The sequence below is a fragment of the Pteronotus mesoamericanus genome, unplaced genomic scaffold, assembly GCF_021234165.1.
Source record: "Pteronotus mesoamericanus isolate MK-2021 breed Mesoamerican mustached bat unplaced genomic scaffold, CSHL_Meso_final contig_263, whole genome shotgun sequence".
Classification (NCBI taxonomy): Eukaryota; Metazoa; Chordata; class Mammalia; order Chiroptera; family Mormoopidae; genus Pteronotus; species Pteronotus mesoamericanus.
Genome location: NW_026555112.1, coordinates 3,660,761 through 3,685,733, shown reverse-complemented (window position 1 = coordinate 3,685,733; position 24,973 = coordinate 3,660,761). Strand labels below are relative to the sequence as shown.

General features: G+C 40.5%; 1 protein-coding gene across 2 annotated transcripts; it reads left to right on the top strand.

The window, feature by feature from the left end:
* The first annotated feature begins 1,649 nt into the window (after positions 1 to 1,649).
* Positions 1,650 to 24,973, top strand: FBXO7 (F-box protein 7). Of its 2 annotated transcripts, none has more exons than XM_054574568.1 (9): positions 1,650 to 1,982; positions 5,702 to 5,996; positions 10,055 to 10,282; positions 11,633 to 11,774; positions 13,911 to 13,994; positions 17,163 to 17,258; positions 19,202 to 19,378; positions 21,081 to 21,118; positions 22,634 to 24,973. In XM_054574568.1, the coding sequence occupies exons 1-9, from the start codon at positions 1,861 to 1,863 to the stop codon at positions 23,048 to 23,050; spliced, it is 1,599 nt and encodes a 532-aa protein (XP_054430543.1). In that variant the 5' UTR covers positions 1,650 to 1,860; the 3' UTR covers positions 23,051 to 24,973. The 2 variants fall into 2 exon arrangements, with proteins under 2 accessions (XP_054430543.1, XP_054430544.1); XM_054574569.1 differs by lacking the exon at positions 1,650 to 1,982 and adding an exon at positions 2,122 to 2,213 and having other exon boundaries at positions 5,854 to 5,996.

Genomic DNA, 24,973 nt, shown 5'->3' with positions numbered 1-24,973 from the left:
GCAGTTTCCTCCGGTGCAGGGTGGGGTGGCAGCAGCAATGCCAGTCATGGAAGCTTTCTCATCAGGCCAGTTCTTCAGCATGGTTCTGAGCGTCATTCCTGGACGCTTAGCCAGGAGCCGCTTCTCCAGTCCTCCCCAGAATTCCCTGGGCTCAGCAGTAGCATATTAATATGCTCTTTTTTCCCCTGCTTACTCATCCTGCGTCAGCTTCTATTGCTCAGAACTAAGAGCCCTGGTAGATAAAGATGGCCTTGCTTAAAACTCCCCAATGGGTACCCATATATTCTAGAATGCATCCTAAATCCTTTGCTAATTTAGCCCAATGCTCTTTTTGATCTGGGGATGTACCCACTATCCTTTACCCTGGCCACCCCGAGCCACCCTGGCCCTGCCACCCTGCCTCAATCCCATATTGCTTGCTACTAGAGAACCCTACTATCACAGCAACTCTCCTCTATGCTCCCTAATCGCCAGGACTTCATCTCTTCCGCAAACACAGTACTTTTTAGGCTCTAGTACAAGCTTCACTCAACTGCAAACTCTGCACCGGTGGGAACATGCCATTTCAGTCTGTGCAAGTCCTCAGCACCGAGGGCAGTATCTGACGCAAAGGAGGTGATCCACGGAGGTTTCCTTTGTGAATGTCAGGATGTGGACAAACACTGCCACCTATGGGGAGAAACTTCATTCAGCCCTTTGGTTCGGACAAGGAGGCCACTTGGACCCTCTCCCCCTCCTCTAGGTTACAATCATCATGATTACTGTCAGACCCTCTAGGGTAGCTAGCCTTCCAGATGTCCCCAGGACTGCCGTCTGCTGATTGGTATTCATGCCTTTGGGTTGATCCTCTGGCGCTGAGGGAACGTCGGTGTGCGACTTCTGAGGCCAGGTCATCGAAAGCACTGTGGCTTCTGCTTCCGTCTCTCTGGGATCACCTGCTCTGAGGGGAGCCAGGTGCCCAAGGGGCATTACGTGGAGGTCCGTGCAGTGACAAGCTGACGCCTCCGTCACCAGCCCTGTGAGTGGGCCGCGTTGGAGGTAGACCTCCACCTTGGAGCCAAGACTTCAGAAAACTGCAGCCTTGGCCTCCATCTCGACTGCACTGTCAGGGGAGACCAAGGCGGAACCACCCCGCGGAGCCAGGTCCCAATTCCGGACCTGCGGAAACTGTGGGGCAGTAAACGTTTGCTGGCTGAAGGTGTTGAGCTTTGCGGTGATGCGGTGATTTTCATGTAGCAACAGAATGCTATTATCCTTTCCGACCTAAAGCACAGACTACAAGCTGTGTTACATTTTGCGGGAATAGGAGGAAACTACCAGGACCTGGACTCAACCTAGGGCTCCTCAGAGCAGACGCCGCTGGAGCTGGGCGCCCCGGAGGAAGCGGGATAAGAACCAGGCACAATGGTCCTTGAGGAGCGGCGAGGTCTGTCGTTTGCGTTTCCCGCTTCAGCACGACCAAGGCGACGGAGGAGCAGACACCCACGCCCCTACGGCAGCCTCAGCGCCTGCGCGGTGGGCTCCTCGCGCTCCCAGGTGGCGCAGTTGAGCGCCGAGTCATCGATCGCAAGTCCCTGAGCGAGCAGGCCGTCAGCCGCCGCTAGCGTGGTGGGCTCCAGGGGGCGCTCTTAAAAGAGGGGCTTGAGAGCCTTCTTTCCAGAGACCTGCCGGCAGCGCGGTCGCCGTAGAGGGGCCTTCTCCCCGTGACACCTTAGCACCGTCTTTCCCACCCCCCAACTCCAGTAGACACCTTTCTGGGGCCGCCGCCGCTCGAGGCAGCAGCTGTCCGACCGCGCCGTCGTTGCCGTTGCCACCGTTGCCGCTTCTGGGCCCAGGACCCTGGGCCCTGCCGCCACCGCCATGAAGCTGCGGGTGCGCCTTCAGAAGAGGACCTGGCCGCTGGAGATGCCAGAAGCGGAGCCGACGCTGGGGCAGCTGCGTGCGCACCTGAGCCAGGCTCTGCTGCCCACCTGGGGCTACAGGTACGCGGCCCCGGCGGGGTGCACGGCGGCGCGGCGATGAGGCGGCTTGGGGCCCCGGGAGGCGTGGCGGTGGCGCAGGCCCCTCCGTCACGGGAGGCGGGCGGTGAGCGGGCTTCGCGGGTCCGGCGCCCCTGGGGCTGTGTCGCGCGCAGGCCGGGCGGTGAGCGGGCGCAGGGCCCCGGCTCGCGGAGAACATGGCCAGGCGTCTCGGGGACTCTGTTCCTCTCCAGGGTGAGCCGTCGCTTCCGTTTTTCCAGTGAAAGAACCCAGGGATAGGCAACACGCAAAATTCTCCCGCCCTTTATAATGTAATGTTGGGAATGATGGGTTTGGTTTGGGCTACAGCTTTCCAGACGCTCAGGGATGTGACTTCGCCATCTTCAGCTACCGGGGCATTTCAGTGAAAAAGTTTGGAAAGTACTAGGAGTTAGCAGTCGGCCTCCCGTTCGAGGCCACCTGTAACTTGTACCGCGGCGGTGCGGCCGCAGTGAGTACTCTCGGGGCTTCACTGAGCGTTTCTGAGCCGCGCGCCGCGGTGAGCGCTTACCCGCCGCTATTTTGCAAAGTCCAGCGTGTCGGCGCGTTTCAGATCATTTTGTTTTCCTGGGCGAGAGGTTGCTTTTTGCTAAAACCAAGGTAAACATTGGGCTTAATGATAAGTCGGGAGAGCTTGCAGTTGCGGGCAGTGACGTTGAGAAGTAAAGGTTCAAAGTCTGTTACTTTTGGGGCTGCAGAGGAGGCTGTTTTGTTTCCATTGAGTGCATCCTCCTGGGTACAGTCATTCTGGGAGTAGAGGGACAAAATAAGGGTGGCCCTCTTCCAATGCTAAGTAAACTAGCGAAGTTGGAATTTGTGCTAAGAGAAAAAGGTGTTTGCCCTAAAAGGTGAAGTCTTATAAAAAAAACTTTGTTAAGTGGTTCCTTTTATAAGACTTTTACAAACTTGCATTTTATTTTTTAGGGAATTCAGTAAAAGAAGGCCATATTATGAACATCTCATCCTTCCGTTTTTCAGGTTAAAAGTAAGCCTGATTTTTTGCAAATCAAGACAAAAACAAAATGAGAAATTGACATAGCTCCCTTTAAACAGTATATTAAATGACAAGCCTATTATTTCTTGCTGTTAAACGTAAAGAGTTTCGCATGCTGACTTCATTACCCCAGCACAAATTTTCAAAATTAACTTCTCTTTTTAAGGTATTTTCATCTATATGTGTACACATTTTATCATTATTTTTTAATTAGGTGGGACAATCTTGAAAGGATGTGAAACCCAATATGAATTCTTGTTTACCCAAGAGCCCAAGATAGTTTCTCTTTCAGGTTTGTGTTTATAGGGGAGGCTGGTTAACAGGAAGAAATGTGAGCTTCAACTTGTAAAAGTAAATTACGTTCTTCTGAATGACTGTTCATTTTATAATAACTAGGCAGTTTTAAAATGTGTCCATATGACATTATTATTTTTTAAGTGTCTTCACTGAGCAAGTAGATCTGGGGTTGCCATGACATATTTTTTAGAAAGCCTGAAGTTTCTAGGATGGAATTTCCTGCTTAAAAGCCACCCCTGCCAACCACCCAATTTCAGAAAACAACTATATTTTAAAGCCTTTCCTGGAAAACCTCTGTTACTTTCGAAATAGCTCTTCCCTTTTTCTGAAGAGGAGAGGTGCTCAACATTTTTATTAAGCAGACAATTCTCTACCTTTACTACAAGTAAATATTTGAATGAACATTGTGTTAAAAATAACAGCCCTTTACTGTGACAAATGATCCATACTCACTTAGTTCATCTGAGGTGGTTTTCTTTTCTTCTGCCAAAGTTGGGGTAGTGTTTTTCTGGGAAACTGGCAGATTTCAACATTTATCAAAGCATTGAAAACAGAAGCATAGCTACTTATTTTTTAATAAATAGGAATAGTTTCTAAAACTTAGTAACCTCTCAACCAAAGCCACTTTAATTGGTAAGAAAAATGTATTTACATGTGAAAGAAAAAATGTAATAAATTATTTTGGGCACTTTTGAAAATGCAGCGTTTTGAGAGAGAATAAACAGCATGATTTTTTGAAGGACTTCATTCTTTGACTTTCAAGAAGTTAATGAAGTCAGCACTGCTGGGTATCAATGTCTTATAAAGTGTTCTGCAATTGTTTGTTAATTCCTCCTCACTACTACATGGTGAAATGATGGTTATTCTTTCCAGGTCAGATACTCTGTGATGCAGAAAGGGTGGAGGGTCCGTTGCTTCAGGATAATTTGACCTCTTAGCTTGTTTACCAGTGAGTTTTTGGATCTGTGTTGTCTTCCGTGTGAAAGACATCATTAGTAAAGAAGAAACTTGTACTTATCATAGGAGGGATGAATTTGCATTTAGTCATCTACATACATTCATCTAACTTTCTGTGATTGTGAATATTCATTTAGGACATGGGTCTCATATTTTGGAATCAACATAAGCTAGCTGTCCTGTAAGGACATTGAATGGGTAGACCTAATTTCAGTCTCATCTTTTTTTTTAAATCTTTGCCTGAGGAAATACTCGTTGATTTTAGAGAGAGGGGAAGGGAGGGGGAGAGAGAAGGGGAGAAACATCGATTGCTTCTCATATGCACTCCAATCAGGGTCTCATATGCACCCAACGCCCACCCAGACCAGGGACCCGAACCTGCAACCCAAGCATGTGCCATAATGGGAGTCAAACCTGCAACCTTTCAGTTTACAGGACGACGCTCCAACAAACTGAGCCACATTGGCCATGGCGATTTCAGTCTCATCTTGATTTTCCCAACTAATGTTGGCTGCATTTATTTCAAAAATATTTTTTTTTTTTTTTTTTTGCACAGTGCTGCAATTATAGTTTTGAACGATACAGGCAGAATACCTGATCTTGTGAAACTTAAAATCCAACATGGGGGTTTGGGAAGAGAGACAACAAATAAGTAAATAAATGTATTTTCAAATAGTGGTGTTACAATAAAGAAAAAAACACGAGAATGGAATAGAGAGATAGAGACTGGGTGGAAGGTGACATTGGCCTTGAGACCTGAATGGTGAGAGTCAGTCACTTGAAGAGCTGGAAGAGCAAATGCAGAGGCCCAAGGGCTGCAGTGAAGTTGAGGATGGATAAAAAGCTCATACGAATCGAGAATAGTCAGAGAGAGGAAGGAAGGAGGAGCAGGCTGGGGCCAATTGCTGGGCTTAGAGGTCATGTTAAGGATTCTGTTACAATTTCAAAGAGAAGCCATTGGAGGATTTTCAGCATAGGAATGGTGTGATATTATAAATACTTTAAAAAGACTATATTTCATTGAATCTCAGTTGCTGTCACTCTTAAGACACATTGTTATATGTAATACTAAAGGAAAAAATGCTGTCAAGCTCTGATATGTCATGGATTTTGAGAAGCACTCCTATTTCAAGGATGTAAAAATATTAAAAAGTGTGTCTTAGAATTGATGAAAATATGGATTAATGATAGAGAATTACTGTATCCTAGCCCCTAGGCTAGAATTTTAGCCATTAGAAATCTAACCTAGATATTCGATGATAAGAACAAATAATGTAGTTTTTCCAAAACTTTGGCTTCCTTTCTTATTTTTGTTTTGTTTTCATTATTTAGTTTGTCTAGGGTCCTACCATGTACCTTATATATGTTTCAAATGTATTGTTGAAGATAATGGTAATAGGTAGCTCTTACCATCCTTATCCATCTTTCTTGGCAGTTCTGATACCCGGTTTGCAATTACATTGAACAACAAAGATGCCCTCACTGGAGATGAAGAGACCTTGGCTTCATATGGGATTGTTTCTGGGGACTTGATATGTTTGGTTCTTGAAGATGCCATTCCAGCACCTAACTTACCTTCATCCACAGATTCAGAGCATTCCTCACTGCAGAGTAATGACCAGCCCTCTGTGGCTGCCCCCTCCAGTCAGTCCAGCACACGGGATGAACAGCGGAGTGACTCATTCCACGGAGAGGCAGCCCAGTCTGATGTCTGGAATGACGACAGCATGGTGGGTATTAATATTGAGACAGGAAATGGGTAGTCGATAAATCATACTGAACCCCTCGATTGAATTCTGTACCAGTCAGGATCATTCTCATTAATAGATTGCAGATTGCATTCTTAGAGAAAATTTTTTTTAAACTGCTAAATGCAGGATCTATTTTGGGCTGGCATTCTGAAGAACCCAGTTTTTACCTGTTTATATCATTTGAACATTCACTCTTTCGGATATATTATCCCTTGGCTTCTACTGTTTCTTTTAATTAAACTCACGTTCCCAGATTTACTTTTCTGGTCTGTTCTGCTCAATAAAGCTATATACTCGTATAGTCCAGTTATTTCCAAATGATTTACTGGACATTTATACCCAGATTTCAAAAATTGTTACCTTGTATTTATGTTGGATTCTATGTGCCAACATAAATTTGAAAATCTGCGCACTGATGTTCTTTTCTTCTCAAATCTGTTTTTCCGCCCTCTGTTTGTCAATGGTACTACTGTTTTTCTGAGCTTAAACCTTTGGGGTGATTTTTGATTCCTAATACCCAACCCTTTGCAAAGCCCTGCCAGTTTTCCCTTTCCGTTCCAGCTTTCATTTCTGTTCTCCAGTCTACTTCCTAGGTTCATCTTTTCCCTACAGGTTTTTGATTGTGTTGTTCTCTTGCTCTTTAGTTACTCTGTGTCATAGATTTACCTGTGCTCATGTTTTCAAATTGAAAAAGACCAAATATCTCTAGTTCAGCCCTAACATGTACAAAGGAGGAAAATGTCTGTCCTCCTATACTGGCTTCTAGGGCTTCTAGAGAAGCTGCCCCACAGTCTTTGCAGGGCTAGTTTCTGTTCTTTCCTCCTGCAAACTGTCATTTCCTGTCAAACCAGTCTCCTTATCATTTTCCCTCCACCCACCGACCCTTTCATGTTCTCCTCTGGGCTCACGTACACATGGCCTCGTGACAGCTTCGTGCCTCGGCTCTTGCTGTTCCCCTAACCTCTAACCCGCTACCTCTCCCCCCTCCTGTTTATATCTCCACCCATCCTCCAAGGCCCTGCCAACCACAATAAATTTCTTTAATTTCTCTTTATTATTTTTATTGCCTTGTAAATACCTCATTTATTATCCTGCCTTTTGATTTCTTAGAGGGCACAAGTAATCACTTTTATTACTTAATTTATTAATACCAATATATGTGCCATCTTGTTACTTACTGTGAGCGTGTATGCGCTTAATCACTGCAACTTAACTTTTTTGTGGGCCTTAAACATTTACAAGTACTCATGGTGCCTATGCTGTCATTAAGTATATACATTCCTAAAAAATACTTTTTAATAGGTTTGTAAATTATGAAAACCATCTGTGTTCTGTGTCCAGATTTTTGGTAATAGTATCCAGAGAAATTAAGCCAGTTAAAAAAAGCTTTTATAAATCTCAGAGTACTTTTATTATTTTTTAAAGAAATTATGTGTTTTTGTGTTTCTGTTTCATAGAGGTAATCTAGAGAATGAGTAAGATTATTTAGCTCATAATTTAAATTACATTTCTGAACCTTTTTTGCTGACAGATTCATTCAGAGATTCTGGTAGAAGGGCCCATTCCCATTACTTCTATGTACTATTAAAATTGTCCAGTAAAATGGAACTTTTTATACTATATGTAATAGCCACTGTACTAGTTTCCTTTTGGAAAATTTTGGGAAATTAATAATGCCTCAAGTTAGTAAATTAAGTTCTGAAAGTTCTAAAAGTGTGTTTTATACTCTAAGACTTGTATAGAATGACTCTAAAATCTTAGTGTGGAAACTGAGCTTGAAATCTTACAAATAGTGCTTTAAGTACTTGAAACAGTAGGATCTGCTAATTGAATGTAGAATGGCCTATTAGAAAAGGAAAATGGATAGTAAAACTCGAAACAACTCTTGTAGATAAGTATAAATTAATTTTCTTATTATATTTGGGGACTCATTCACTACCTGTTGAGACTTTAATGGGAAACCAGAGATAACATAGTATCAAATCCTAATATTAGTCTAAACTGCATTTTAGTCACTTGTTCCAGTCATTTGTAAATGACATATGACAAGTGATCTGTTCAGAGAGGTGGTGCTGAACATTTATTTTTCATTTCCCCATGTGAGAAGAATAAGATAAATATTCATACCGTATCAGAATGGCTCAGAGAATGTCAATGGTTCTCATGGAGTGGGAGTAAGGTTTGATAAGCTCACCAGGGGACTCTGATACATTCCTTTTATGTCATTATCAGTTTAGGGCAACCCTTTGTAATGTTTTTTCCAAATATATTCTCTCCCAGATAACTGTAGTAAATGGCCAAGAGTTGGGTGTGATAGATAGGTAAGAAGCAGAGAGCCTGTTTACTTCATAATTTAGTTAGGTGTTAGTGGCTTTTAATAAGTAATTTCTATTTTTTCAAAATATGAGGAGGCCTCCCTGTCTTTGGACGTGTGAATTGTTGGCCTCTATGTTCTAACAAGTGCATTTGGATCTGTTCTCTAAGCTACCAGGGCTGAGGTCCTGAGGGATTTTAGAAGAACAGCCTCATGCTCCCCTACCATCTTCTACCCCTTGACTCATACTATGTCATTTTAATTTTCCTCTGCCTCTTCTTTAATGGAAATGTGAACTTAAAAAGAAAAAACATGTGCTTTGCATTAAGAGTTGAGCACATGCCTGGGAAACATACTTTCTGAGCAAAATTAATATAGGTAGCTTAGTCTTGTTGAAGCAGCATATGATGTCCAAAAGCTGTGAATTGGGAGTCTGGTGAGCTTGGTTCACTTCAAATTTTTATGAGCTGGTAACTTTGATTGTTATTTAATACGTTACAATTATAGCATGGATGAAGAGGTCACATCATCTGTGTTGCCTATTTTATAGCATTTTTGCATGGTGCAAATGAGAAAACACCGAAAACAAAAACATTATGAAATGAAATTGTAAGATACTATCCTTCAGCATTTGTTCAACAAGCCTTTATCGAATACTTACTATGTACTAGGTACTATAGTCGGGTTACAAAAGTAGATGACACATGGTCTGTTCTTTTCTAAGCTTGTAGCCATGGCAGGATACAGATGTGTAATTTGAAAACTGCAGCACAGTGTGATGAAATGGCAGTGATAAAGGCCTTTCAGGGTGGAGTGGTAGTCGGTCACCTCAGTTGAAGAGGTGGGGACTGCTAGAGTGGGGAGGGATGGGCAGAAAGTAAACTTGATACAGAGGCAGGGATCAGGTGACAAAGGGCTTTGTATGCTAAGGCATTTAGGAGTTTGGACTTTATTTTGTAGGCCTGCATTTCTCGGTGTGTCCTCTATGAAAAACTTGTTTCATGAGATTATAATTAAGTGTTCACAGGATGCTGAGCGTTGAGGAAAGAGGATAGTGTTTCTTGGTTAAATGTCATTATTGGATGTCTCAGGACTTTACAATGCCAGAAACGTATTCTGTGAATAAGGAGGATAAAATTAGGTGGCTATAGCATGTAGCATTTTCCAAACTTATTTCATCATCAACTTCTTTATTTCCTAAGAACATCGAGAGTCACATTCCAAGGCACAATTTAGGGAAATGCTTCTGCCTGCGTTGGGGAAATGCTGGCAGGTTTTAAGTTGGGACACAGGACATGGATTCTTAATTGTCAGAAAACTGGCAGCAGTGGGTGGAATGTATTGGAAGATAAAAAAGTGGAGTCAGGGCTACTGGGGAGATAAGTGAGCATGAAGTACTATTGGAGTAAGAAGGGCAGATTTTAGAGATACTCAGGAGGTAGACTCCGTGGGACTTTGAAGCATGATCATTTGGAGGGTGGGATAGGTCTAGGGAGATTTGCACTTTTTTGGCATATTGACCAGAGTTAATGGAGCTAAGGGACTTAGAATGGAGGAGTAGATTGCAGGCTCATTTATGTAGGAGGGCTCACATTAACGTGCCCTGTTTCTGAACCCGGTAATGTGCATTGGCTTTGAGCACCCATCTCGGCTCTCTCTAGGATACAAGATATCATGTGTAAAAGTCTATTTAATGAATTCATTGTTTTGTTATCCTTTTCAGACGGGACCTAGTCAAAATGTTGAAGCCGAGTCCGTTGAAGATGTTGTGGATATGGAAGAAGGCACAGATTTCTTCCCCTCAGAACCAATGCTCTGCAGCGAATCGGTGGAAGGGCAAGTGCCCCATTCGTTAGAGACCCTGTATCAGTCAGCAGACTGCTCTGGTCCCAGTGATGCCTTGGTACTGTCCATACATCTTCTCATGTTGGAGTCGGGTTACATACCTCAGGTAAGCCTACAAGAGAACACAAATATCTCGTTAGGGTTTAAGTTTCCCATTGGGAAAGCGTGGGGTGGTGTATCAGTAACTATCTCTAGAGTGTTGTGTCGTGTAGATTTCCTTATTAAATGTGGTTGGGTATTAAATGTACTGTGCCGAACACAATGATGGACATAAAATAGGCAATCAGTAAAATGTTCCTGTCCCTCTTTTCCTTCTTTTTTTCTCCATTTGTTTTATCAGTTTTTAATGAATATTATAGAAGTGATGAGAGCACTGGTTAAAAAAAGGACAAAAGATTATGTATGATAATGTATAGCTAAAATGTGGTCTGTGAGTGTGGATTGGGTGTGACTAGATAGATGGCTCGCCGGGTTACTTTTTATGTTAGTGGCTCTGTGAACTGCCAGTAACTTAATAAGGTTCAGTTAGGAAGAGCAACATTGTTCTCATGCTGTAGTTGCTTTCATTCATTCATTCATTTATTCTTTCATTCATTCTCCATTTGAAAAGTATTTACCAATGTCAGGTGCAGTGCTTTGTCTCTTCTCTCAGGTTGCTTACAGTCCAAGAGGGAGAGAGAGACAAGTATACGAACGATTATACTGTGTTTGTTAAATTCTAGGAGAGATGTATATATACATAGGATGCCAGAGATTCACGGAGGACATTTAAAGTAGAGTTTCTTAAACTTTAATGTGCACAAAATACCTGGGAATCTTAGTAAAATGCCAATTCCAACTGAATACGCCTGGATTCAGCGTGCTCCCGCACAATAATGATGCCACCCCTGGCCCTGTCAGTAGTGACAGACTAATTCAGTGATCATTGAACACCTGTGGCATCCCATGTGCTGGGCCAGGAATCAGGGTATAAAGATAGTCTTCTTCCTCAAGGGTCCATAAGTGTGGGAGATGAACAAATAAAAAGGAAATTGTGTTGTATAATGATAAATGACATAATAGAAACATGTAACAGAAATATGAACAGAATGTTAGGGGATACAAGAGAGAGAATGACAAACTGGATATTTTTTTGGGAAAAGGCTTCCCAAAGGAAGTGATATTTGAGCTCGAAATACATGACTTTGGTAGGCAGAGAAGGGAGTCTTTAGAGAGAGAAATTAATCCCTGTCTCTGATGTTATTTTATCTATTTAAACAAAAATTTTGATGGAGAATAATATATTGTAACATTTTTCGATGAAAATTTCATTAATAGCAACATAAATGGTTTGACAAGATTTGTTAAGGGGGCTCTCTGGAATGCTTATTTTAGACAAGTTAGGGGCTTCCTGGATTTTTTATCTTTTTGACAGTAATACCTTTCTTCTTTGTTTGCCTTTCATTTTGTTCCCCAGGGGACTGAAGCCAAAGCCTTGTCCATGCCAGCGGCCTGGAAGTCGGGCGGCGTGTATAAGTTGCAATACACGCATCCACTCTGCGAGGGTGGCGTTGCTGCTCTCACCTGTGTGCCCATGGGAAACCTGGTCGTCATCAATGGTAACTGGATGGCATTGTCACGGTCCTTAGCTTAGGGACGCTTACACATTTCGCTCCAAGTGTTTTATAGCATCTTCATTGATTGGCAGTTGCGATAGAGTTATGAGTGTGAAAGGTTATGGAATATGGGGTTGCTGTTTAGGCCAATAGCCCTCACTTTTGGGGCAGCCCTACCCTTTTGCTGTTTTAACCTTGTAATTTTTTTTTTTTTAGCTCCAGTGGGAGTTATGATAATAGGAGATGAGTCTATTACATATGGACTCATTGAAGAGTATGTTTTTCTTTCTGAAGAATATGCCTGTGAATGGCTTTTTAATTTTTATTTATTTAACCAAGGTTTTGAACTGGCAGATGGCCCCTTTTTATTCAGTTTGGCACTTTTGAACCATTTAGAAATGCACGAAAACAAACGCTAATGGTTCTGAGGCCTTGGTAGTGTATGTTTTATCCCCTACCCCCAAGAAAGTCACTCTGAGTAGTTTCTTTCCTAGTTCTTTTTCATATTAAGAAATTTCACTTGGATGGCAGTACATCCCATTTTTGTATTTCATTTTAGCTCAAAGGCCACCTGCAGGTCCATACTGACTGGCAGTGAGTGGTCTTTGGAACAGCCTCATAGCCACACATTCTGGAGATCCATTTGAATGACTAGAATCTTTCATTTTTGTTGCATTTTGATATTGAGGTTTATCCTTTTACGGATGCGATGGGAATGATGGCACCTTTCATTTTCCAGTGTAGCTCATCTTTGTATAGCAAAGCTAGCAAGCTCCTTGATATGTCTTAGCTCAGTGGTTCTCAACATGCTCTGCAGCTCCAGGTTTCTGCTGAGATGGAAGCAAGGAGGAAGCTTAGTAGAACCCCATCTACACTTAAACCTTGAGCAGCGACATGTTTGTCTGTTTTATTTGTTGGAGCCCCTTGCAAGATTTTGTTTGAAAATGTTTTTTTCTGCTAAAATTTATTTTGAAAGCCACTCACATTGTCTTGATCTTTGAAATGAAAGAGAGTTCTGGGTTCCCTATTATGTAATTTCTGTTATTTCCTTTTAATCACTGAATTCTTTAAAATGTTATTTAAGTCTCAAATTTTCAGCTTAACAGCTTTGGTGATATTCCACACTTGTCAGGATGTGACTGACGGTACGAGGACCTAGCAATGTCTTTTCAACAGTTCATCACAATTACAAATACAACTTTTAGTTGGGCATTGTTACACATGGAAGGGCAGCAGTTTCTGCCTTCATTTAATCATCCTGCCAGATCACATTATAACTTGCAATGTTGAAGTTACCAAATACTAAATTTGTAAGGTGGTAATTTTTGCCTCACTTTCTTAGAAAAGCTCCTTAACAACATGTATATAATAATCTCTATGTACTAGTTTCAAGATACTTAAGGGAGAATAGCCGCTAAATGTCTTAGGATTTCTTGGTTTTGGATGTTTCATTTATTTACCGCTCTTGGCAAATCAGCTGCTTGCAGCCTTGCATGGCAGATAGCCATTCCAGGCTTGGTTCTTTGAAAAGGAGCAGTGTGTCCTTAAACCCCTCCTTCACCAAAGACATCGAGCTTGGCGCACATGTGCACAAGCACATCACTGGCTCTTTCATAGAATGAGATGAAGTGTGCCTTTGTAGATGTGATTGAAGTTGAATCCTCTGGATGTCAAGAATATTGGTCTTTTGGGTTTAGAGAGAGATGATGCTGTGAAAACTAGCATGATTCATTTAATAAACAAGGGAAGACTAATTGCCAAGGGTTACATAAAAATAAATGGAGTTTTTAGTGACATGGGTAGAAATAATGATTTTACTGTGTTTAACTGTCTCCTATTAACCTTGTTGCCTATCTTCCAACTACTCATGAGCTGCTGTTGGTAATACTTTTTATGTAAGTATTATGTAAATGTGCTTACTGCAGTTTTTAAAGGTGGTGTTTTAGAGTGATCTTTAATTCATGAGATGGCAGGTTTACAGTTTGGACTGTGCTCTGAGGGAAGGAAATAAGTATAGAGCAGTTTGTTTTGTATACTGTGTCCTTTGTATATTGGGGGCAAGGAAGCACAATCCCATACTGAAAAATAAAGGCAATGGCTGAAGTGACAAATTTTCATCTTTCTTGTGCTTATTTACAGCTACACTAAAAATCAATGGTGAGATTAGAAGTGTGAAAAGATTGCAGCTGCTGCCGGAATCGTTTATTTGCAAAGAGGAACTAGGTAATATAACCATGAGTTAGCTTGGGATGAAGCTTTGAGAGGTTCACTTTTAAAAAACTGAAAGGTAATGTTCAAAAAACTGAAAGTTTCCAAATGAGATTAAAGCAAATTCAAGACAATGTTGCAGAGTTTCTGTTTCCTGTTTTTCTTAGGGCCTTGGAATGCTGGATGATATTTACATTGTCATTATATAATGGCACTAGCATGTAATATTAGTTGCCATTACTATTACTATTGATGCTTCATAATTTCTGAATTAATTTTTGTGGATTTTTCCAGCATTGTGTTTTAACGAGCATGGAGAGGATCTGTGTTTTGTGGAAACCGTATAGCAAAACTTCATTATTAAAGATGTTTGTTTAAACCTATATAAATTTGGTTGCTATTTGATGCAGACTGGCCCTTTACCAAAAGTTGGCATTCTAGGCATGATTTTGCTTATATTCTATAAAATTATTAATAGCTACAAAGAAGACAAGTTCCCCTTTTTGTTTTTCATTTACACCAAAGGATGAGAAGCAGGTGGGTGGTTGAAGGAGAAGAGATGGGGTGCAGGGGAAGTATCACCTTTAAGTGCTTGTTTTGTGCCATTGCTGATGTTATTCCATTTCAGCCTCACAGTAAACTTAAGAGGGTTTTAGAATCTGGATGCAGCGCGGTGGGGCGATGACACTGAAAGCAGTGTCTTTTAAGGGAAGACTGCGTAGACCTCAATCTGTGCTTCGAAGGCCTGGAGACTTAGTTTCATTAGTTCCCAGGGAAGATCAGGCCTTGAGAGACTGACTTACATGAACTAAAACTGATAGGAAAAGGAGACATCAGAATATGGTTGACCTTTGGACAGCACTGGGGTTGGGAGTGCTGACCCCCTTGCAGTCAAAAATCCATGTGTAACCTTGGACGCCCCCGCCCCAAAGCTTAATTAACTACAGTCGGCCCTTGGTATCAGGGGGAGATTGGTTCCAGGGCTCCCCTGTGGATATCAGAGCCCATGGATGCTCAGGTGTCTTTTATAAAATAATGTAGGATATAGGACAGTGCATATAGCTGGCCTTCCGCATCCACAGATTCCCAACTGTGGATGGAAAACGGTATTTTCTATCTGCTGTTGGTTGAATTTGAGGATGCAAAGCTGGAGATACGGAGGACTGATTGTGTACTTACTGACAAAAATATGTGTATAAATGGACCTATGCACTTCAAATCTGTGTTGTTCAAGGGTCAACTATACATATTTATAATGGTCTCTGAACATTTACTATCATACTAGACTAGTGTTTCTTAGCCTTTTTTTCCTAATCTATCCACTAATGAGCATCTGTACACATTTCCCCTCCCCTCATCATTCTCTTCCATGAAAATTTAATACCATAGATATACGATATACTTATTTGTTTACTGTGGCCCTTTGGAGGGGCACACACCACTTTAGTAATAACTAGGATTTTATTTTTTTGCCCTCTAAGAACCAATTTTAGCCCTGTTGGAGGCAATATTGCCCCTGATGAGAATGCATGAACTAAACTCATAAGTCTGCAAAGATGGCCTTGCTATTAGGACCAGAAATTCCTTGGCTACAGCACTATATATTCATTTCTATACTATGGGGAGTAGCCATACTGCACACTCTATAGCAGTAGAGGTTATTATGCCCATTTTATCATCAGGAAATAGTTTAGTGGAGGTTATTACTTAAAAGCCACAGAGCTAATAAATGGTGGAATTTAGGATTGGAAGAGATGTGACTCCCAAGTCTGTTTTTAAAAACAGCTTTTATAGTAATGTAGCTGAGATTTATATTCTTTATCTGGTTTCTGTTAAAAAGGGAGTGAAAAGGAAGGAGAAAAAGGAAAGGGAGGGAAAGAGTTTAAATACTGTTTTATTACAAGTTTATAGACTATATTAATTGAATATTTTTAATATAGCAGTTTTTATGTTGGGTAGTAATTTTTACTGTGGCTTACAGTACCTAGTATATACTATGTATTGTTTTTCATCCTTTTATTTATAAGTTTCTAATTACTTTTATTATAGGTCAATGAAGGAAAAATTCTGTTTATAGAAAATAAGTTTACACATTTGAAAAAGGCCATTAAACCAAAATTGGTTTTTAAAATATCTTGAAAGTTGATTTCAGCTCAATATTGTAGTTCATGCAAAAAAGATTGAGTTTAGTTGCATATTTTTTCATATTCATTATCAGCCGAGTTATAATGCATGTTTTATTTATTATAGATAGTGAGATGGAATGGGGAGGGAGCAAGCATAAACTGATTATCTACTGATACATGCTAGGTACTGTGGGTGGAGCTTTCAATTTTAGCCACTCTCTGGTGCAGTGGTGGTGTCTCCTTTAAACCATTGAGCAAACAGGTGAGGATCAGGGGGTTCAAGGTTATACACTTGGTAAATACATAGCAAAACTGAAAGTGGGGACTTCAGGTGCAGTTTGACAGTATACATGCATGTGAATCACCTGGGGATTTTATTAAAATTCAGATTCTGATGAAGTAGGTCTGTGGTGGTTCCTGAGATTCAGTACGTTGAAACATTTTCCAGACGAAGTTAATTCATATGATCTGTGGATCCCACTTTGAGTAACAGTTTAGTGGCTAAAATGGGTGCCTTGGAGCCCTACTAAGGTTTGTCCCCTGCTCTGCCACTTACTATAAGGCCTTGGAGGGGCTTTCTTTATCTTGTTCTGTTTTTAAAGTGGGAATAATAGAGCTTAACCGTTAGGGAGAACTGCTGATTCTAAAGAATGCTTGAAAAACTGCTTTTTATACATAATCATCATGTGATAAATATTATTTCCTTCTACTAGGGTCTAAGCTCCACCAGAGCAGCTCTCCTCTGTACCCCTAGTGCCCAGAACAGATTGGCAGGTACTCAGTAAATCTTGGCTGTGTGTACGAACACCACACCGCAGTGTTTCCTGCTCAGTTGTAGCCTATGAGCTATAGAGGTTAGGTATGGATCAATTAATTTGACATTATGGGATTTTTAGTTTTAGGTCTAAGATTTAGTTTTCAGAGTCACAACTGTATTTATTGGAATTATTTGTGAAAATTTATTTAGCACTTTGGTTTGGCTGAAGTAAGGGCACCATTTCAAGTTTTTCCTCTTGGTTTTTGAGTTTTTATTTTTTTATTTTCAAAAATGTTCTAGGGGAAAATGTAGCCAAGATATACAAAGATCTTCAGAAACTTTCTCGTCTCTTCAAAGACCAGTTGGTGTATCCTCTTCTGGCTTTTACCCGACAAGGTGAGAGATGATAAATGATCACAGGTTGAATGGCTAGAAAAAATAGTCCAATTATGTACTATGCTCCTGACTCTTCCCTCTTTTCTCATCCTAGTGAAATTCTACTCTAATTTTAAGACTAAGCTTAAATGTTATTTACTTCTCTATATTTCCACAGCATATTGTGTACATCTTTATCGCAGTCCTTTTTTCAGTGTATCCTAATTGTTGATGTGATTTTCTTCCACCTTAGGTTGTGTTTACTTGAAAGCTGGGAATATGTCTTTCTTTTGTATTCTCATGGCCTAGCACAGGGTCTGGCCCATAATATGTTTGATAGATACATAAGTAAATAATGTATAGCCTGTAAATTGGGCCTAAGTTTTAAAAAAAAATATTGTGGCAATTAAAAAAAATATTTATTTTTGGACAGAGGGGAAGGAATGGAGAAAGAGAGGGAGGGAAACATCAATGTGCGGTTGCCTCTCACGCTCCCTGTACTGAGGATGTGGCCCGCAACCCAGGCACGTGCCCTGATTAGGAATCGAACTGGCGACCCTCTGGTTCTCAGGCCTGGCGCTCAGTCCACTGAGCCACACCAGCCAGGGCTAAGTTTTTGTTTGTTTGTTTTTTTTAAACAGTATTTATTGGGGCTGTATGCTAGGTACTTTGGCTATTTCACATGTTTTCTTAATGCTAACACCTTTGAAGGAGATTTTATTCTCATTTTATAGATGATGAGACTGTATAATCCAATGAGGTTTATAATTCACTCAAGATCCTTTTATTAGCTTTCTCTTACTTGTGTTGGAGTTAAAACTACTCTAAAGTCTCGGTGACTTACAGTGCACATTTCCTTCTACTCAGGTACGTGCTGTGTGTGGGCCAGCGATGGCTGAATGAGTGGTCCTTACCCAGGACGTGCTCTGCTGGTAGCCCAGCCATACGCTGGTTCTCAAAGCTTTTGCCCAGCAGAGCTATGCCACTTCCACTCACATTTCATTGGACAAAACAAGTCCAAATGGCCGAGCCTGATGGTAGCGGGTGGGGAAGTATAATTATACAGTAGAAAGTGATTGAGAATCATAATCTACCTAGTCCTTTAGTTGGTAAATAATTTCAGATTTGTATAAACAGATATGTGGTTTTTATTTGCCATCACAAGTTGCATGGTGCCCAGGCTGTTATTACTATAGTTTTCTTGTTTAATTGGTGGTGAGGGAAGAGAATAATGTGAAATTTAAAACCCTTATTGGATTTTGATTATCTTTGTTAGTGGAGAATAATATCACATATATTCAAATGAGCTGATAATGGAAAAATAATTTTCATTTGACTTTGGAATTTTGTTTTCTTGGTATTGCTTCTGAATTTCTCTCTCCCCCACCCCGTTTTTAGCCTGCGTAACAGTAATTGCTAACACCCAAGTGCTTATTGTGTGTCAGACATTGTTCTAAGCACTTTATATGTATTAACACATTTAATTCTCAACTTAGTGAGGTCGGTAATACTATTAACCGTTTTACAGGAAATTAAGTTAGAGTTTAAGTAACTTGTCCAAAGGCACACAGCTAATAAGTGGCAACATGGGGAGCCAGTTATAAAAGCCAATGAATTATCCATTTTCTGTAGTTGAGTAGAGAATTTTTTGTTGCACTGAATATTGCTCAAAATAATAGAGGCCATTGGCCGGTATCTACAAATCATCAGTTACTTACTTGATCTGTTTTAAAAGGTGTTTGTCTTTCCACTCAAACATAATAGGAACAATGGACTTTGAGTTAGTAGTAGTGATCTAGTTAACCTGGGATTAAAGTTTGTTGTAAATATGTATGTTTGGATAGTTGAGACTACCATCTCACTTGTTAACCTCTCTATAAAGGAGCAAGCTGCCAACTGTTGTTACATGTGGGGAAAGCTGGATATGCTTTACTCAGTGATACGTGTTCTTGTTTTCTTTTTAGCACTGAACCTACCAGATGTATTTGGGTTGGTAGTCCTTCCACTGGAGCTGAAACTACGGATCTTCCGACTTTTGGATGTTCGTTCTGTCCTGTCTTTGTCTGCCGTTTGCCGTGACCTCTTTATTGCATCAAATGACCAACTTCTGTGGAGGTGTTTGTATCTGCGGGATTTTCGAGGTGATTTCCATGATGACATGTTAACAAGAAAAGGGATCTTTTTTACTGAGGTCTTAATTCTTTTGTTTTTTTTTTTAATCAAAGGAGAGGGAAGAAAACTTACATTTTTGTTATTATTGTTTAATCCTTACCTGAAGGCATGCTTATTGATTTTAGAGAGAAAGGAGAAAGGAGAGGGGTAGGGAGAGAAACATCGATCAGTTGCTTCATATGTGCCCCAACCAGGGATCAAACCTGCAACCTGGGTATGTGCCTTGAGTGGGAATTGAACCTGTGACATTTTGGTTGATAGGATGATGCTTTAACCAACGGAGCCACCCAGCCAGGGCCCTTATTGTTTTTTTAAACTGGTTTGATTTGGGGTGGGTAATGAAATCAATTTAATGGGTCATTGTACAACAAAAAAAGAAAAAGAAGAAAAATCAGCATTTTATAAAATAGGAGTAAACATATTTCAGTTATGTAGAGAGAAAGATATATATATATATCTATATGTATATAGTGTTACAATGTAAAATATTTGTGGTTCACATAAAAAAAGTTTGATGGTGCGATAAATGATAACATACTATCTTAGCAACTGTAAATATCTATGGGTAGATTTCCCTTCCTTTTTTAAAAAAAATAAGAGTATCATGTGGAGTCATTTGGATTGTCCAAAATTTTTTCTTTTAAAACTTCAAAATGTAAGAAGTACACAATTACCTAGTTTTTATTTTCTTCCTTCTCGATTCCTAAGGTCCATTCTTTATTTCTGTCCCTGAATCCAAAGTTTAAAATGTTATTTTATCCCTGGAGGCAGCAAATATCATCCCAGGAATTTTTAAAAAAATCATAGTCAAAATGACCAATGTCTGTGGAAGAACCAACCAAAAAACAGTCTTGATAAAAATACTCATGAAAGGAACAAATACTTTTTACTTGCATATTCAAGTTCAGGTTTAAAATATAATCAGTCTCTATATCATTTCCGGATTGTGGTCCACAAGCTCATTTGTAAGCTGAGTGTTAAGATTTTATCATGAATTTCCCTGAAGATACAATGTTATGGGACTGGAGCTTTTACAAATATTTCTTCCATGCCAATGCAATAACTTCTAGAGAAGACATCAATCACTACCTTTTATCCAAACTCCTCATTAGACCTAAAGGAGTTCTTCTTTTCCTCATTTTACATGTTTTTTAAGTACATTGAACATTAGCTATGGTCATAATTCTGAGAGTTGAATCATTCAAAACATGGTGGGGAGAAAGTCTAACCTGCTTTTGGAAGAAAACCTCATCAGCTTACCTCCAGTAATGACCGTGGCCTGTAACACAGACACTCAGAGGCTGTCACCCAGTGGAGTGGAGTGTGAGACCTGGGGTTAGAAGCAGCTGACACACCTTGGTGACATTTAGGGAGACAGCGCATATGGGACGATGGTTAGTGCAGGGAGACAGCAGCCACGAAGCCCTCATATCCCTGTGGGAGTCACTGCGGCCAGTTACCACACGGCACAGAGCAGGGTTGGCCCCTCAGCGCCAAGAGGGGATTTGGCAGGTTCAAGAGTACGGACGATGCTGTGCGCGTTCAACCAACAATTCATGCTGCTCCTGCGCTTAATGAGGAAGCTTCAGTTTCCTTGGGACAGAAGCAAACCTGCTGTTTAAGGCTGGATGAATGAAGCATTTTAAACTCTTATATTTTTTTCCTTTGTAGATGGTACTGCCAGAGTTCGAGACACAGATTGGAAAGAAGTAAGTGTTTTTAAATATCAAGGCTAAAGTTCATAGAAGAGAAATAACTAGTGGATTAATACATTAAGGGCATATTTTCACTTCATTATGATGTAATGAAATCTGTTTTCATTAAATGTATTGCTAATTTTCAGTAAGTGGTAATGTTTTCAATTTTTATTTTAGACTCAGTCATTTTTTTTATAATTACACAAGAAGAAAGTCTTAACACAATGATTATGTTTCACCTTTACTTAATATCAAACATTCTCCTTTCTGTTGGAAAAGATTTTTAAGTGAACTACTTTTGTGCTGGAGTAGATTTCAGTAGTTCGGCAAGATAGAAGAGTAAGTTATGAAAAGAATAAGTGATGTGATTTTATTTGCAGGTGCCTACTATAAAAGACATTGATAGGACTGAGAAAAACTTGGGATGAAGGACTAGAAAAAAACAAACTTCAATGGCAGTATTCAAATGTGTACAAAATATTGGGTTGGCCAAAAAGTCTGTTTAGTTTAAAGGACACATTTTTCATTTTCACCAATAACTTTATTGATTTGGATATTTCAAGTATGTCGGCTATCTCCCACTGTTGACTTCCAGTGGGTAGAGGCCAGGGGAGCTGCTAAACATCTTTCAGGGCATAAGACAGCCCCACAGCAAATAATTATTTAGCCAAAATGCCAATAGTGCCAGGAAATTTTGCAAACCACTTCTGACACATTTGATCAGTCACAGCACCTTCTTTGTATGCTGCACGAATCTTTTTTTGCATTTCAGTTGCATTTTTATCCTTCGTGAAATAATAAAACAGTATGCTGAAAATGTGTATTTTCCTCCATCTTCAATATTAAATTGGCTGCACAAAAATTCACCAATTTTGATAAGCTTTTAAAATAAATGCACGCTGATATGACAGCTGTCACAATACAATCTAAAAAAATTGTTTTGAATGAAGTTCAAGACAACTAAACACTATTAGAGCCCTCATACAGAAAAAACTAAATGAACTTTTTGGCTAACCCAATGTGTTCCATCCTCTAAAAGCATCTGTTTTTTCTTGTTTAAACTGAGATCCATTAGAGACACAATTTAAGTGAAAAAGAGAATTTAGATAGTGCCTTCCCCTCAACACCTCAACTTTATATTTTGTGGCATGATATTTTCAACAAATATTTAAATTTTCCACTTTTCAAAAAAGGCTGACTTAAAATTATATATTAGCTTGAGTGCTCTGGGTTGCAGCCTTGGAAGTACATTTCACTCAGTTATCCCTCCTTTGGATTTACTGTTGCTCCAAGTTGGCACAGTTGCTCAGTTGCAGTGTGGTTCAAGAACAGAGTTCGTTTGGTATTGTATTCAGAGCCACTACCTTACTCACTCCCATAGAAACTGGTGAAAGTTCTTTCTGTGCACTGGCTTCTTTGTCTGCGTTGATAGTGTGGGGAAAGGGTAGCTCTGTACAATGAAGCCAGACTGGAACTTTGGGGAGTCATCTCAGTCACTTACCAGATCTCGTTCTTGTTTTTCTTCAGTTGTACCGGAAGAAGCACAAACAAAAAAAAGAAGCTCAGAGACGGCATGCGTTGTTCCTGCTGCCGCCACCCCACCCCGACCCCTTCTATCCTGGCCCCTTGCCCCCCCGGCCTTTCCCTCCTAGTCCCTTGCACCCCAGGCCTTTCCCTCCCAGCTCTCTCCTTCCTCCAGGAATTATTGGTGGTGAATATGATGAAAGACTCATGCTTCCCTATGTTGGAGATCCAATCAATTCACTCATTCCTGGGCCTGAGAGGGCACCTGGTCAGTTCCCTCCACTTAGACCCCGTTTTGATCCAATTGGCCCACTTCCAGGACCTAACCCCATCTTGCCAGGGCGAGGTGGCCCCAATGACAGATTTCCCTTAAGACCCAGCAGGGGTCGGCCAACTGACAGCCGGCTGCCATTCATGTGATCGGTTGGTAATCCCACTTCTGGAGCCTTTCTGGTTTTGTTTCTTAAAACTACAGGTGTCATCTTGATGGGGTACAGACTTCTAGTGTTTTCTGATTGTGGTGGTGAGAAATGTGGTCACAGAGGCCTTTCAGTAGATACAAGGGGGGGATCCCAAAAAACAGAGAATTATCTTCTGGCGGGAGGGCCCCTTGTAGTATAGGTCTTCCCCACACTAGGCAAGTGCTCTAGGAGCCCATCGGTATCAGTGTACCAGCTGGCGTTGCTGTGAGAGGCTGCACTCAGCTTCAGTAAATTTTTTTTGAAGACTCAATGCATTTGTACGTTTCATGATGGGTGATTTAGGAGTGCAGCTGCCCACACTGAGCTGTTGAGCAGTTTTTGACCAAAACTGGCTTGACCCCTGTCCCCTGCCCTCCATACTCACTGGATCTTGCCCTTAGCGACTTTTATTGTTTCCCCGAATGAAAAAAGTCCTCAAAGGGAAACATTTTGCCAATGTGGAAGAGGTAAAACAAAAAAATGGCAGAAACACTAAAAGGCATCAAATCTAAGAGTTCAAAAACTGTTTTTGAGCAGTGGGGGAAACATCTTGTTAGGTGTATTGCATCAAATGGAGAGTACTTTGAAGGTGACTGAAGTTTAGACATGTAAGAATAAATTCACAATTTTTAATAAATATATTCCATGTTTTTGGGTTCCCCCTTGTATATTTAAAGCTCCAGGGAGCTGTGGCCCATAGGCTATGTGGGAATAGTTGGCTACTGACTTCCCTCCCTGACTTCCCCTCTAGGAGGAAGGCTGTTTACTGATAATATTCTATACCAGATTTTCAAAAAATTAAGTATAAATTTCACGGCAGTCTTGACTTTTATTACAGGAAGATATGTAATAAATATTCAGAGCAGCTTTACAACATTACTTGGACATTTCAGAATGATCAGAGAACCTATTCAGTGTCATCGGATTGTTGCAGGGGATTTAAACATTTTTCATGGTACCTTTTCTTCAAATGAAATCATTTGCAGAGGCCGGATTTATAAAACCAATAGGAGTAGAGCTAGATTGGTTGAACTGGACTTTGGATACCCATTGGCTGAACCCACCTCCTCCCTGGCCTGCAGCCCTTTCTCAGGGTCTGGGGTGCAACTTCTGGGCTCTGAGGCAGCACTGTTTGCGTCGGGCAGTAGGGACTCTTGTTCGGTTGCTGGCTTCTCCGGGAGTTACGACTGTTTTCCCTTGTGTTTTGAACACTTGCTGCCTAATTTGTAATCTAAGTAGAGGACCCTTTTTAACAACAAAATGTTACTGCTTTGAATGCTGGTCAGGTACTTGTTCTTCAAAGATAGCCTCATATTTGAAGAACATTTATTTCTTAAGACTTAAAATACACAAAATTCAAGGTTTATTTTTCCTACAACAAGAAAAAGCCCAAACAGAACTGTTTTTTTTTTAATCATACAAACAACTATAGAAACATGCTATAGTGACAAAATCTGAATCACAACACAGGAATAAAATACTTAGTATCTGCAGAAAATATTGTGGAATATTGCCAGTGTCTTCCTGCTTTAAAAAAAAAAATCTATTTTGCATACAAGGAAATGGTTTTGGAATGTTATGTGCTGCAAGAATATTTTGAGTCCTACATCCATGTGAAATTTTTTTTTGCTTACACATAATCACCTTTTTTCCCCATCACAGTGAAGAAAATTCTTTCAGTAATACAATTTTCCAGAGGCCATGTCACCTTTAGTAGCTTAACGTATAAAGGATTGGAACTGTTGACGTTTTTCGTGGTGTTGGATAATAACTTCTTTAAGTGTCCACTTGATACCTTATTTGGCTTTAATTGGATCTGGGATGGAGAAGTCACTCTTAAGCTTTGATGGGTCCAAATATCTCTCAGTTCTCCAAAATACCT

Coding starts and splice junctions, on each gene's coding strand:
- FBXO7 (XM_054574568.1), top strand. CDS start 1,861: ATGAAGCTGCGGGTGCGCCTTCAGAAGAGGACCTGGCCGCTGGAGATG. Junction 10,283..11,632: donor AGTCGGGTTACATACCTCAG/GTAAGCCTACAA, acceptor TTTGTTCCCCAG/GGGACTGAAGCCAAAGCCTT. Junction 21,119..22,633: donor GAGACACAGATTGGAAAGAA/GTAAGTGTTTTT, acceptor GTTTTTCTTCAG/TTGTACCGGAAGAAGCACAA.